This window comes from Pristiophorus japonicus, unplaced genomic scaffold (assembly GCF_044704955.1).
Source record: "Pristiophorus japonicus isolate sPriJap1 unplaced genomic scaffold, sPriJap1.hap1 HAP1_SCAFFOLD_317, whole genome shotgun sequence".
Classification (NCBI taxonomy): Eukaryota; Metazoa; Chordata; class Chondrichthyes; family Pristiophoridae; genus Pristiophorus; species Pristiophorus japonicus.
Genome location: NW_027252966.1, coordinates 515,717 through 529,642, shown reverse-complemented (window position 1 = coordinate 529,642; position 13,926 = coordinate 515,717). Strand labels below are relative to the sequence as shown.

Below are 13,926 nucleotides of genomic sequence, written 5' to 3'. Positions count from 1 at the left end.
GTCCAGAAACATCCGTAGTTCGGCATTAACTGGGCCTGAGGGAGAGAAGGGTTTATAAAAAGAACTTTTGATTGGCTGGAGTTGCTGTCAGTGAGCGAGTGTGCTCGGCGATTGGCTGGAGCAGCTGTCAGTCAGTGAGTGTGTTCGGCGATTGGCTGGAGCGGCTGTCAGTGAGTGAGTGTGCTCGGTGATTGGCTGGAGGGGCTGTCAGTCAGTGAGTGTGCTCGGCGATTGGCTGGAGCAGCTGTCAGTCAGTGAATGTGCTCGCCGATTGGCTGGAGGGGCTGTCAGTCAGTGAGTGTGCTCGGCGATTGGCTGGAGGGGCTATCAGTCAGTGAGTGTGTTTGGCGATTGGCTGGAGGGGCTGTCAGTCAGTGCGTGTGCTCAGCGAGTGGCTGGAAGGGCTGTCAGTCAGTGAGTGTGTGTTTGGCGATTGGGTGGAGGGGCTATCAGTCAGTGAGTGTGTTCGGCGATTGGCTGAGGGAGCTGCCCACAGGCTGCCAGCACGCGCACACACACACAGGAGCCCGCGCACTGTCGACAGGTGCCAATAAGCGTGACGTCCCATGGTTCGGAAAGATCCTGAGGTTGCCGGACCAGAGAGATCCAACCTGTAGCATTTTTGCTCCCCGGTTTTGTTTCGCCCCGCTCACAAGGAGCCTGCGCCCCCGGGGTATGGGTTCCCCACTCACCCTGAAGATCTCGAACCCGATGGCCAGGTTCTGCCCCAAACCCTCTCTGCGATACGAACGATTGTCTTCCTGCTGCAGGGAGAGCAGGGCGGAGTCATCACTTGGGATGTCGAACACAAACTGCGGGAACCAGGACAGAAAACAAGAGATAAAAATCAGAAAATGCTGGAAATACTCAGCAGGTCAGGCAGCAGTTGTGCATCCACTTGAGAGAGCAGACCTCACACCCGAAAGACGGTCCCTCGGTACTGGCACTGGGAGTGTTGGCTTGGATTTTGTGCTCAAGTCCCTGGAGTGGGTCTTGAACCCACAACCTTCTGACTCGGAGGCGCGAGAGAGAGAGAGTGCTGCCCACTGAGCCACGGCTGACACAATAGGAATTCTAGTCTCTGGAGCGGAATGTGTTGCTCGGAAACTCAGCGGTTAAAGAACAACTTGCATTTGTATAGCGCCTTCTCAAGAGCGCTTTAAATAAACATTTGTCCCTGAGCCACAGAAAGAGATATTGGGACAGGTGACCCAAAGCTGGGTCAAAGAGGTGGGTTTTAAGGAGCGCTTAAAAGGAGGAGAGAGAGGCGGTGAGGTTTAGGGAGGGAGTTCCAGAGCTTGGGGCCCAGGCAACAGAAGGCACGGCTGCCGATGGTGGAGCGATGGAAATCAGGGGGATGCGCAAGAGGGCAGAATTGGAAGAGCACAGAGATCTGGGAGGGTTGCGGGGCTGGAGGAGATTACAGAGATAGGGAGGGGGCGAGGAAGGCCATGAAGGGATTTGAAAACCAGGATAAACTCAGGAGATAAAAACAGAAAATGCTGGAAAGCTCAGTGGGTCGGGCAGCATCTGTGGAGAGAGAGACAGGGTTAAAGTTTCAGGTCTGTGACCCTTCGTCAGAACTGGCAAAAGTTTGAGATGTATCAGATTGCTAAGGAAGTGCAGGGGCAGTGAAAGAGGGAGAGGAGGAAAGAACAAATGGGAAGGTCTGTGATAGGGGAGAAGGCAGGCGAGATTAGAGAGACAAAAGGGATGATGGGCAAGAATGAGATGGTAATGGGACAAGTTAGGAAACTAAAGATGGGTCTAGCTAGGGAGTGAATAGCAGAATAATTACCAGCTGCCGTGGGAAAGAGAAAAATAAAAAGAGAAGGGTTTGTAAAAAAAATAGGAGGAAAGCGAACAAAAAATATAGGCAGAGATTCTGGTCTGAAATTGTTGAACTCGATGTTGAGTCCAGAAGGCTGTAAAGTGCCTAAATGAAAGATGAGGTTCTGTTCCTCGAGCTTGTGTTGAGCTTCGTTGGAACAGTGCAGGAGGCCGAGAGTAGAAAGATCACAGAGAGAGCATGATGCCCAGAACACTCAATCATGGGAACTGTACGTTGCTGAAAGCACAAGGTTTATTTTTCTGCAGATTCCCGGCTCTCAACAAAATGAGACATTTATATAACGCCATTAATGTACTGAAACATCCCGAGGCTCTTCACAGGAGTGTAATAAGAACCAAACCCGACACCGAGCCACACAAGGAGATATTAGGGACAGGTCAAAACTGGGTCAAAGAGGTCGGTCTTAAGGAGCGTCTTAAAGGAGGAGAGAGAGGCGGAGAGGTTTAGGGAGTGAGTTCCAGAGTTTGGGGCCCCAGGCAGTTGAAGGCACAACCACCGCTGGTGGAACAATGGAAATCAGGGGGATACTCAAGAGTCCAGAATTGGAGGAGCACAGACATCTCGGGGATGTGGGGCTGGAGGAGATTACAGAGATAGGGAGGGGCGAGGGACATGCAGGGATTTGTAAGCAAGGATGAATGTTTTCAAATCGAGCTGTTGCCAGATTGGGAGCCAATGTAGGTCAGCCAGCACAGTTTGATGGGTGAACGGGACTTGGTCCGAGTTAGGACACGGGGCAGCCAAGTTTTGGATGAGCTCAAGTTTATGGGGAGTGGCGGATGGGAGGCTGGTCAGACGTGCATTTCAATATTTGAGTCTGGAGGTGTAATGTATTTGCTCCGTGGATTCTTTGCTTAAGAATCCATAGTAACACATTGCTATTAAGAACTAGTTGGTTTTTTAACAAAGGTTTAACAATCACACTACACATTACCAATTCATCCACCAGGCTCACAACCAGCTGCCCCATCGTGGATCCCCCGAACCCAACTGGCTGGGGTTTTATTGAGTCTTGTGAACATCACGTGACTGGCTAAGCCACTCCTAACTCAACAGCTCTACAACTATTTCAGTTGAAACCATAAATCAAGTGCCCCCTGATTAAAAGGGGGGGGGGGGGAACTAAAACCGACACTTTAAACAAATTAAACTTTTGACAGTAAACTTAACTCAAATTAAAATTTGGTTGCCGGGGGTGATGATGCACTCCAGTCCCTCCGGCGCCCACCTCTCGCGGAAGGCCACGAGCGTACTGGTGGACACCGCGTGCTCCATGTCCAGGAGCACCTGGCTCGGATGTAACCACGGAAGAGAGGCAGGCAGTCGGGCTGAACGACCGCCCGCTGCCTGGACCGGCTGAGGGCCCCCTTGGCCAGGCCCAGGAGCAGTCCTACGAGGAGGCCTTCCGACCTGCCCGCTCCCCTCCGCACAGGGTGCCCAAAGATCAGGAGCGTGGGACTGAAGTGCAATCAGAATTTGAGGATCAGCCCCTTCAAATATTGGAAGAGGGGCTGCAACCTCACACATACAACATAGACGTGGAACAGGGACTCCTCCAGACCGCAGAGTTTTACAGGCCGCCTGGGAGCCAGTGAACCGACTTAAAAAATGATTGCAAGGGACTACCCCGTGTAACACCCTCCAGGCCAAGTCCCCAATAAATAGAGGGGGTGCGATAGCTCTACAAACCTGTGAGCATACTCACAGGTACATACATTACAGGAGGTAACAGAGGATGTGGGATACAGGTTGTCGCTGTTGGACAGAACAGAAAGATCCCAGCTCCCTCCCATCCGCCGCTCCCCCCCCTCCCCAGCACGTGCTGATGGGGATTCACCCGGCACAGACCTGTGGGTTCTGCAGGAAGGTGTCCTGGTTGTTGATACAGCCTCCGCTTCGGTTCTGCAGCGGAGAGGCGGAGAGGAGCCACTCACTGAAGAGAGTGGCCTCCGCCCAGGTTTTGTGGAAGCTAAACCACGAGGTGTTGATCCGTCGGCACACCACCAGGTCCGTGAAGTAGGTGGAGAAGTCGTCGAAATTCATCCTGCACCGCAAGGAAGGAAGAAAAATGTCCCCCAGTCAATTCATCACGACCATCGAGGTTACAGCACAGAAAGAGGCTATTCGGCTCAAGCCGGTATTTGTGCTCCACACGACCCTCCTCCCAACCCTCCATCTCACCCGAGCCTTCTATTCCTTTTTAGGAATTATAGAATCATGGTTACAGCACAGAAGGAGGCCATTGGGCCTGTCGAGCCTGTGCCGGCTCTCTGCAAGAGCACCTCAGCCAGTCCCACTCCCCGCCCTTTCCCCATAGCCCTGCTAACTTATTCCCTTCAGGTATTTATCCAACTCATTTTGAAAGCCACGATTGAATCTGCCTCCACCACCCCCTCAGGCAGCGCATTCCAGATCCTAACCACTCGCTGTGCAAAAAGTTTCCCCCCGTGTCACCTTTGGTTCTTCTGCCAATCGCCTTAAATCTGTGTCCCTCTGGTTCTCGAACCTTCCACCAATGGGAACAGTTTCTCTCGATCTCCTCTGTCCAGATCCCTCATGATTTTGAACACCTCGATCAAATCTCCTCTCAACCTTCTCTGCTCCGAGGAGAACAACCCCAGCTTCTCCAGTCTATCCCCGTCACTGAAGTTCCTCATCCCTGGAACCATTCTTGTAAATCTTTTCTGCACCCTCTCTAAGGCCTTCACATCCTTCCTAAAGGGCGGTGCCCAGAATTGGATGCAATACTCCAGTTGAGGCCGAACCAGTGTTTTATAAAGTTCATCATAACGTCCCTGCTTTTGTACTCTGTGCCTCTATTTATGAAGCCCAGGATCCCGTAAGCTTTTTTAACCGCTTTCTCAACCTGCCCTGCCACCTGCAACGATGTGTGCCCATATACCCCCAGGTCTCTCTGTTCCTGCACCCCCTTTAGGATTATACCCTTTAGTTTATATTGCCTCTCCTCGTTGGTCCTACCCAAATGGATCACATCACACTTTTCTGCGTTAAACTTCATCTGCCACGTGACCGCCCATTTAATCAGCCTGTCTATGTCTCCCTGAAGTCTCGCCCTATCCTTCTCACTGTTCACTATACTTGTTATGCCTTGAAGGGAAAGCTAGCTAAGTTCACGAGGGAGAAAGAAATAGAAGGATAATAGGGTTTAAACCCTCATCTTGGGAGTGTTGATCATAATTAGATTCATGCCTAAAATCACCTGTCATTATCGGCGTACCCAAATACGGGCCCGACGTATGCTGTTGGTTTCCTATTGGACAGTGGGAGTACTGCAAGATCTCGCTACACTGAAAAGAAGTCAACAGTGAATCTCTATAACAACAACTTGCATTTGTATAACGTAGTCAAACATCCCAAAATGCTTTGTAGGTGCAATTATTAAACACATTTTGACACATAAGGAGATATTAGGGCAGGTGACCAAAAGCTTGATCAAAGAGGTCGGTCTTAATGAGCGCCTTAAAAGAGGAGAGAGGGGCGGAGAGGTTTAGAGAGGGAATTCCAGAGCTTGGGGCCCAGGCAACAGAAGGCACGGCCACCGATGGCAGAGCGATGGAAATCGGGATACGCAAGAGGGCAGAACGGGAGCAACGCAGAGATTCTGAGAGGTTGTAGGGCTGGAGGAGGTTAGAGAGATAGGGAGGGTTGTGTAAGGAGAGGACGTTACAGAGATAGGGAGAGGTGTCGGAGCTGGAGGAGGTTACAGAGATAGGGAGGGGTGTAGGAGCTGGAGGGGGTTTACAGAGATAGAGAGGGATGTAGGGGCTGGAGGTTGTTACAGAGATAGGGAGGGGTGTCGGGGTTGGAGGAGGTTACAGAGATAGGGAGGGTTGTAGGGGCTGGAGGAGGTAACACATAGAGAGGGGTGCAGGGGCTTGAGGAGGTTACAGAGATAGGGAGGGATGTAGGGGCTGGAGGTGGTTGCAGAGATAGGGAGGGGTGTAGGGCTGGAGGTGGTAACAGAGATAGGGAGGGGTGTAGGGGCTGGAGGAGGTTAGAGAGATAGGGAGGGTGTAGGGCTGGAGGGGGTTAGAGAGATAGGGAGGGGTGCAGGGGCTGGAGGAGGTTACAGGGATAGGGAGGGGTGTAGGGGCTGGAGGAAGTTACAGGGATAGGGAGGGGTGTAGGGCTGGAGGGGGTTACAGGGATAGGGAGGGGTGTAGAGCTGGAGGAGGTTACAGGGATAGGGAGGGTTGTAGGGCTGGAGGAGGTTACAGGGATAGGGAGGGGTGTAGGGCTGGAGGAGGTTACAGGGATAGGGAGGGGTGTAGGGCTGGAGGTGGTTACAGAGATAGGGAGGGTGTAGGGGCTGGAGGAGGTTACAGGGATAGGGCTGGGGGGTATTTATTGAAATTTACCAGAATTCCCCGTCATCCCGGACGGTTACTCCCAGTCTCTCCCGCTCACCCTTGCTGATCCGTTGCCATTCCTCAGACCTACGGATGAAAGTGGACAAGGTGGTGAGGCCATACACAGGCCCGACGAGATGCCTCACCTCATCTCCCCACCTCCACCCCCCGCTCTCCTGATGGGCAGGACTCACACTGGGGCCAGTCACCATCCCCTCAGTCCCACCTCTTGGCCCTTCATACACCTCCCGTCCCACAAGGACATCAGAAATAGGAGCAGGGGTAGGCCACCTGGCCTCTCGAGCCTGCTCCGCCATTTAATAGGATCATGGCTGATCTGATCATGGACTTAGCTTCACTTCCATGCCCGCTCCCCATAACCCTTGTCTCTCTTAGCATTCAAAAATCTGTCCATCTCCACCTTAAATATATTCAATGACCCAGCCTCAACAGCTCTCTGGGGCAGAGAATTCCAAAGATTTGCCACCCTCAGAGAAGAAATTCCTCTTCATCTCTGTCTTAAATTGGCGACCGCTTATTCTGAAACTATGCCCCCTAGTTCTAGATTCCCCCACGAGGGGAAACATCCTCTCTGCATCCACCTTGTCAAGCCTCCTCAGAATCTTATATGTTTCAGTAAGATCACCTCTCATTCTTCTAAACTCCAATGAGTACAGGCCCAACCTGCTCAACCTTTCCTCATAAGGCAACCCCTTCATCTCAGGAATCAACCTAGTGAACCTTCTCTGAACAGCCTCCAATGCAAGTATATCCTTTCTTAAATACGGAGACCAAAACTGTACGCAGTACTCCAGATGTGGCCTCACCAATGCCCTATACAGTTGTAGCAGGACTTCTCTGCTTTTATACTCCATCCCCCTTGCAATAAAGATCAACATTCCATTTGCCTTCCTGATCACTTGCTGCACCTGCATACTAACTTTTTGTGTTGCATGCACAAGGACCCCCAGGTCCCTCTGTACCACAAGTTGGTTAGAAATAGTTCAAGTCTAGAGTGCCCAGTTGATTGATGGGTTGTTGGATCCCTCTGCCCTGGGAGTGTTTGATGGGACAGTGTAGAGGGAGCTTTACTCTGTATCTAACCCGTGCTGTACCTGCCCTGGGAGTGTTTGATGGGACAGTGTAGAGGGAGCTTTACTCTGTATCTAACCCCGTGCTGTACCTGCCCTGGGAGTGTTTGATGGGACCGTGTAGAGGGAGCTTTACTCTGTATCTAACCCCGTGCTGTACCTGCCCTGGGAGTGTTTGATGGGACAGTGTAGAGGGAGCTTTACTCTGTATCTAACCCGTGCTGTACCTGCCCTGGGAGTGTTTGATGGGACAGTGTAGAGGGAGCTTTACTCTGTATCTAACCCGTGCTGTACCTGCCCTGGGAGTGTTTGATGGGACAGTGTAGAGGGAGCTTTACTCTGTATCTAACCCGTGCTGTACCTGTCCTGGGAGTGTTTGATGGGACAGTGTAAAGGGAGCTTTACTCTGTATCTAACCCCCTGTACCTGCCCTGCGAGTATTTGATTGGACAGTGTAGAGGGAGCTTTACCCTGTATCTAACCCCCTGTACCTGCCCTGCGAGTATTTGATGGGACAGTGTAGAGGGAGCTTTACCCTGTATCTAACCCGTGCTGTACCTGCCCTGGGAGTACGATGACTGGGAAGACAGAATGCTCCGGCCCACATTAACGGACACACCTACCCATCGCTCCACTGGCCGTTCCATTCCGTGCTGCCCCACGGGTTCCTCATGCGGATCATGAACAGCTTCTCCGTGTTAAAGAAAGACAGGAGGCCCACACCCGGACGCAACTTCCGCACATCTGTGACGCCGTAGGCGTGACCTTTGACCAGACCGCAGCCTGTCTGGGCCTCCAGCTGTTCGCCAGACTCGGGCTGTACCAAACACACAACAAAATGGGGGGAATGGGTCAGGGGGCAGCGGTTAGAAATCTTTAAACCCAAAGAATTTGCGAATTACGACCGTTCCCGCGGAGGTTACATGCACAGCCCACTGGTAAGTTTACACACAACAATTTCATTGATATAGCGCCTTTAACATAGTAAAATGTCCCCAAGGCGCTTCACAGGAGTGATTATCAGACAAAATTTGACACCGATCCGCATCAGGAGATATTAGCGCAGGTGACCAAAGACATCGGTTTTAAGGAGCGTCTTAAAAGGAGGGAGAGAGGCGGAGGGGTTTAGGGAGGGAGTTCCAGAGCTTGGGGCCCAGGCAACAGAAGGCACGGCACCGATGGTGGAGTGATTATAATCAGGGATGCTCAGGAGGGCAGAATTAGAGTAGCGCAGACATCTCGGGGGTTGTGGGGCTGGAGGAGATTACAGAGATAGGGAGGGGCAAGGGGCCACGGAGGGATTTGAACACAAGGTTTAAGATTTGTTAAATCGAGGCGTTGCTTAACCGGGAGCCAATGTAGGTCAGCGAGCACAGGGGATGATGGGTGAGCAAGACTCGGTGCGAGTTAGGACACGGGACACAGTTGTTGATGAGTGAGCGGGTCTTGGTGCGAGTTAGGACACGGGGCATAGGGGGTGATGGGTGAGCGGGACTCGGTGCAAGTTAGGACATGGGGCAGTGAGCACAGTGGGTGATGGGTGAGCGGGACTTGGTGGAGTTAGGGCAAAGGGCAGTGAGCACAGGGGGTCATGGGTGAGCGAGACTCGGTGCGAGTTAGGACATGGGGTACAGTTGTTGATGAATGAGCGGGTCTTGGTGCGAGTTAGGACACAGGGCAGCGAGCACAGGGGGTGATGGGTGAGCAGGATTCGGTGCGAGTTAGGACACGGGGCAGCGAGCACAGGGGGTGATGGGTGAGCAGGATTCGGTGCGAGTTAGGACACGGGGCAGCGAGCACAGGGGGTGATGGGTGAGCGGGACTCGGTGGAGTTAGGACACAGGGCGGTGAGATCAGGCGGTGATGGGTGAGCGGGACTGGGTGCGAGTTAGGACACAGGGCAGAGCTCTGGATGAGCTAAAGTTTACGGAGGGTGGAGGTGTCCTCCCCTATTTGGAGGACACAGAGACTGTCACTGGGGATTCCCCACAAAATGGCAGATCAGTCCCCGCTCGGATCGCATGCAGTCCGTCCGCGTATCGCAAAGCGGGAGCCTCAGCACGCAACCCGTTGGTTACACGATTTTCACAGCCCGGAGTCACGTGTGTCAGACATTGCCGCCACAGTCAACATGCTCGCTCGCCATTTTGCAGCAGTGGCTCTTGGGACATTATCAACAAGGTCCAGCACAGAGATTACACAGACTAGGGTTGTGTTCCTTCGAATTTAGACGGTGAGGTGGTGATTTGTTCGAAGTTTAGGAGATTTTAAGGGGAACGAATAGGGTAGAGAGAGAGAAGCTATTTGTGCTGAATATTAAAGATTAGAGCCAGACCTTTCAGGAGTGAAGTTAGGAACCACTTCTACACACAAAGGGTGGTGGAGGTTGGGAACGTTCTTCCACAAACGGCAGTTGATGCTGGGGCAATTGTTCATTTTAAATCGGAGATTGATGGATTTCTGTTAAACAAAGGTATTAAGGGATATGGGCCAAAGGCGGGTGGGTGGAGTTAGGTTGTAGATCAGCCGTAATCCCATTGAATGGCGGAGCAGGCTCGAGGGGCTGGATGGCCTCCTCCTGTTCCTCTGACAGTGCAGCGCTCCCTCAGTACTGCCCCTCCAACAGTGCAGCGCTACCTCAGTACTGCCCCTCCGACAGTGCAGTGCTCCCTCAGTACTGCCCCTCCGACAGTGCGGCACTCCCTCAGTACTGCCCCTCCGACAGTGCGGCGCTCCCTCAGTACTGCCCCTCCAACAGTGCGGCGCTCCCTCAGTACTGCCCCTCCGACAGTGCGGCACTCCCTCAGTACTGCCCCTCCAACAGTGCGACACTCCCTCAGTACTGCCCCTCCGACAGTGCGGCGCTCCCTCAGTACTGCCCCTCCGACAGTGCGGCACTCCCTCAGTACTGCCCCTCCAACAGTGCGACACTCCCTCAGTACTGCCCCTCCGACAGTGCGGCGCTCCCTCAGTACTGCCCCTCCGACAGTACGGCACTCCCTCAGTACTGCACTGGGAGTGTCGGGCCTGGATCATGGGCTCGAGTCTCTGGAGTTGAGCCCACGACCGTCCCACTGACGAGGGTCAGAAGAGCAGAGGAGGGGCCTGGTCTTACCCGAATGGAGCAACTGATCAGAGAGCCCCGGGAGTGGGCCTTCAGCAGGTTCTGGTAGAGTTTCTTCCGCTTCTCGAGGTCCGTTCTGTAGCCCTCCTTGTCCAGGGCCATGGGCTCGGAGATTCCCCCGGTGAAATCCACCAAGGCCTCCCCCGTGTTGCCTCCGTCCAGGGCCTCGTAGCAGCCGTTCAGCCTGTCACAGAACGGGATATGTGGTGAGTTCAGGCACACAAGTTGCCCGATGCAGCCCTGCTACAGACTGTTCTTGTGTTCCCGGAACCTCTCTTGCAGAACCTTCTGGACCATGTCCAAAGACACTCCCCTGTCTGCAAACTGGTGTCCTTCCTCCAAAAATCCCACTGGATCAGGCAGGAACCCCACCAGCCCATAAAAACATAAATAGGAGGAGGAGTCGGCCATTTGGCCTCTCGAGCCTGCTCCACCATTCAATAAGATCATGATTGATCATGGACTCAGCTCCACTTTCCCGCCCGCTCCCCGTAACCCTAGACTCCCTTATCGTTCAAAAATCTGTCCATCTCCACCTTAAATTTATTCAATGACCCAGCCTCCACAGCTCTTTGGGGCAGAAAATGCCACAGATTTACAACCCTCTGAGAGAAGAAATTCCTCCCCGTCTCAGTTTTAAATGGGCCATCCCTTATTCTAAAACTATGCCCCCTAGTTCTAGATTCCCCCACGAGGGGAAACATCCTCTCTGCATCTACCCTGTCCAGCCCCCTCAGAATCTTATATGTTTCATATAAGAACATAAGAATTAGGAACAGGAGTAGGCCATCTAGCCCCTCGAGCCTGCTCCGCCATTCAACAAGATCATTACTGATCTGGCCGTGGACTCAGCTCCACTTACCCGCCCGCTCCCGGAACCCTTAATTCCCTTATTGGTTAAAAATCTATCTATCTGTGACTTGAATACATTCAATGAGCTAGCCTCAACTGCTTCCTTGGACAGAGAATTCCACAGATTCACAACCCTCTGGGAGAAGAAATTCCTTCTCAACTCGGTTTTAAATTGGCTCCCCCATATTTTGAGGTTGTGACCTCTAGTTCTAGTCTCCCCGACCAGTGGAAACAACCTCTCTGCCTCTATCATGTCTATCTCTTTCATTATTTTAAATGTTTCTATAAGATCACCCCTCATCCTTCTGAACTCTAATGAGTAAAGACACAGTCTACTCAATCTATCATCATAAGGTAACCCCCTCATCTCCGGAATCAGCCTAGTGAATCGTCTCTGTACCCCCTCCAAGGCTAGTATATCCTTCCTTAAGTAAGGTGACCAAAACTGCACGCAGTACTCCAGGTGCGGCCTCACCAATACCCTGTACAGTTGCAGCAGGACCTCCCTGTTTTTGTACTCTATCCCTCTCGCAATGAAGGCCAACAATTCCATTCGCCTTCCTGATTACCTGCTGCACCTGCAAACTAACTTTTTGGGATTCATGCACAAGGTTGCAGCCCCTGTTTTATTATTTGAAGGGGCTGCTCCTGAAATTCTGGCTGCACTTCAGTCCCACTCTCCTGATCTTTGGGCACCCTGTGCGGAGGGGAGCGGGTAGGTCCGAGGGCCTCCTCGTAGGACTGCTCCTGGGCACGGCCAAGGGTGCCATCAGCCGGTCCAGGCAGCGGGCGGTCGAGGGGGTCGTTCAACCTGACTGCCTGCCTCTCTTCCGCTCTTACATCCAGTCCAGGGTGTCCTTGGAGATGGAGCACGCGGTGTCCACCGGTACGCTCGCGGCCTTCCGCGAGAGGTGGGCACCGGAGGGACTGGAGTGCATCATCACGCCCGGCAACCAAATTTTAATTTGATTTTACGTTTTAAAGTTTAATTTGTTTTAATTGCCGGTGCTTTTAGTGTCCCCCTCTCCTTTTATAGGGGGCACTGGAATAAGGAAAAATTTGATTTTAGTGCCCAAAAAAAAACCACAAAAAAAAAACCAAAACAAAAAAAACAAAAAAAAGGGCCTTGTAAATGTCTTGTGTGTGTCATCCAGGTCGGGTGGCACGGATACATGTTTTATGTTTTGCAGGTAGACTCTAAAAGAGTTTCATGCACAAGAACCCCCAGGTCCCTCTGCACCGCAGCATGTTGTAATTTCTCCCCATTCAAATAATATTCCCTTTTACTGTTTTTTTTTGCCCTAAGGTGGATGACCTCACATTTTCCGATATTGTATTCCATCTGCCAAACCTTAGCCCATTCGCTTAACCTATCTAAATCTCTTTGCAGCCTCTCTGTGTCCTCTACACAACCCGCTTTCCCACTAATCTTTGTGTCATCTGCAAATTTTGTTACACTACACTCTGTCCCCTCTTCCAGGTCATCTATATATATTGTAAACAGTTGTGGTCCCAGCACCGATCCCTGTGGCACACCACTAACCAACGATTGCCAACCTGAAAAGGACCCGTTTATCCCGACTCTCTGCTTTCTGTTAGTTAGCCAATTCTCTATCCATGTAATACATTTCCTCTGACTCCGCGTACCTTTATCTTCTGCAATAACCTTTTGTGTGGCACCTTATCGAATGCCCTTTGGAAATTCAAATACACCACATCCATCAGTATACCTCTATCCACCATGCTCGTTATATCCTCAAAGAATTCTAGTAAATTAGTTAAACATGATTTCCCCTTCATGAATCCATGTTGCGTCTGTTTGATTGCACTATTCCTATCTCGATGTCCCGCTATTTCTTCCTTAATGATAGCTTCAAGCATTTTCCCCACTACAGATGTTAAACTAACCGGCCTATAGTTACCTGCCTTTTGTCTGCCCCCTTTTTTTAAACAGAGGCATTATATTAGCTGCTTTCCAATCTGCTGGTACCTCCCCAGAGTCCAGAGAATTTTGGTAGATTATAACGAATGCATCTGCTATAACTTCCGCAATCTCGTTTAATACCCTGGGATGCATTTCATCAGGACCAGGGGACTTGTCTACCTTGAGTTCCATTAGCCTGTCCAGCACTACCCCCCCCCCAGTGATAGTGATTATCTTAAGGTCCTCCCTTCCCACATTCCTGTGACCAGCAATTTTTGGCATGATTTTTATGTCTTCCACTGTGAAGACCGAAGCAAAACAATTGTTTAAGGTCTCAGCCATTTCCACATTTCCCATTATTAAATCCCCCTTCTCATCTTCTAAGGGACCAACATTTACTTTAGTCACTCTTTTCCGTTTTATATATCGGTAAAAGCTTTTACTATCTGTTTTTATGTTTTGTGCAAGTTTACTTTCATAATCTATCTTTCTTTTATAAGATCACCTCTCATTCTTCTGAACTCCAATGAGTAGAGGCCCAACCTACTCAATCTTTCCTCATAAGACAACCCCCTCATCCCAGGAATCAACCTCATGAACCTTCTCTGAACTGCCTCCAATGCAAGTATATCCTTCCTTAAATATGGAAACCAAAAATGTGCGCAGTACTCCAGGTGTGGCCTCACCAATACCCTGTACAGTTGTAGCAAGAC

General features: G+C 51.4%; 1 protein-coding gene across 1 annotated transcript in view; it reads right to left on the bottom strand.

Moving 5' to 3' along the window:
* LOC139249522 (calpain-5-like) overlaps window positions 1–13,926 on the bottom strand; it is a 37,996-nt gene that overhangs the window by 12,461 nt on the left and 11,609 nt on the right. Inside the window, exons 4-8 of the mRNA XM_070872448.1 lie at window positions 10,429–10,621; window positions 7,937–8,130; window positions 6,232–6,309; window positions 3,701–3,896; window positions 693–812 (exon numbers count right to left, since the gene is read on the bottom strand). Of these exons, the coding sequence (XP_070728549.1) occupies window positions 693–812; window positions 3,701–3,896; window positions 6,232–6,309; window positions 7,937–8,130; window positions 10,429–10,621 (781 nt within the window). The remainder of the gene's footprint in view (window positions 1–692; window positions 813–3,700; window positions 3,897–6,231; window positions 6,310–7,936; window positions 8,131–10,428; window positions 10,622–13,926) is intronic.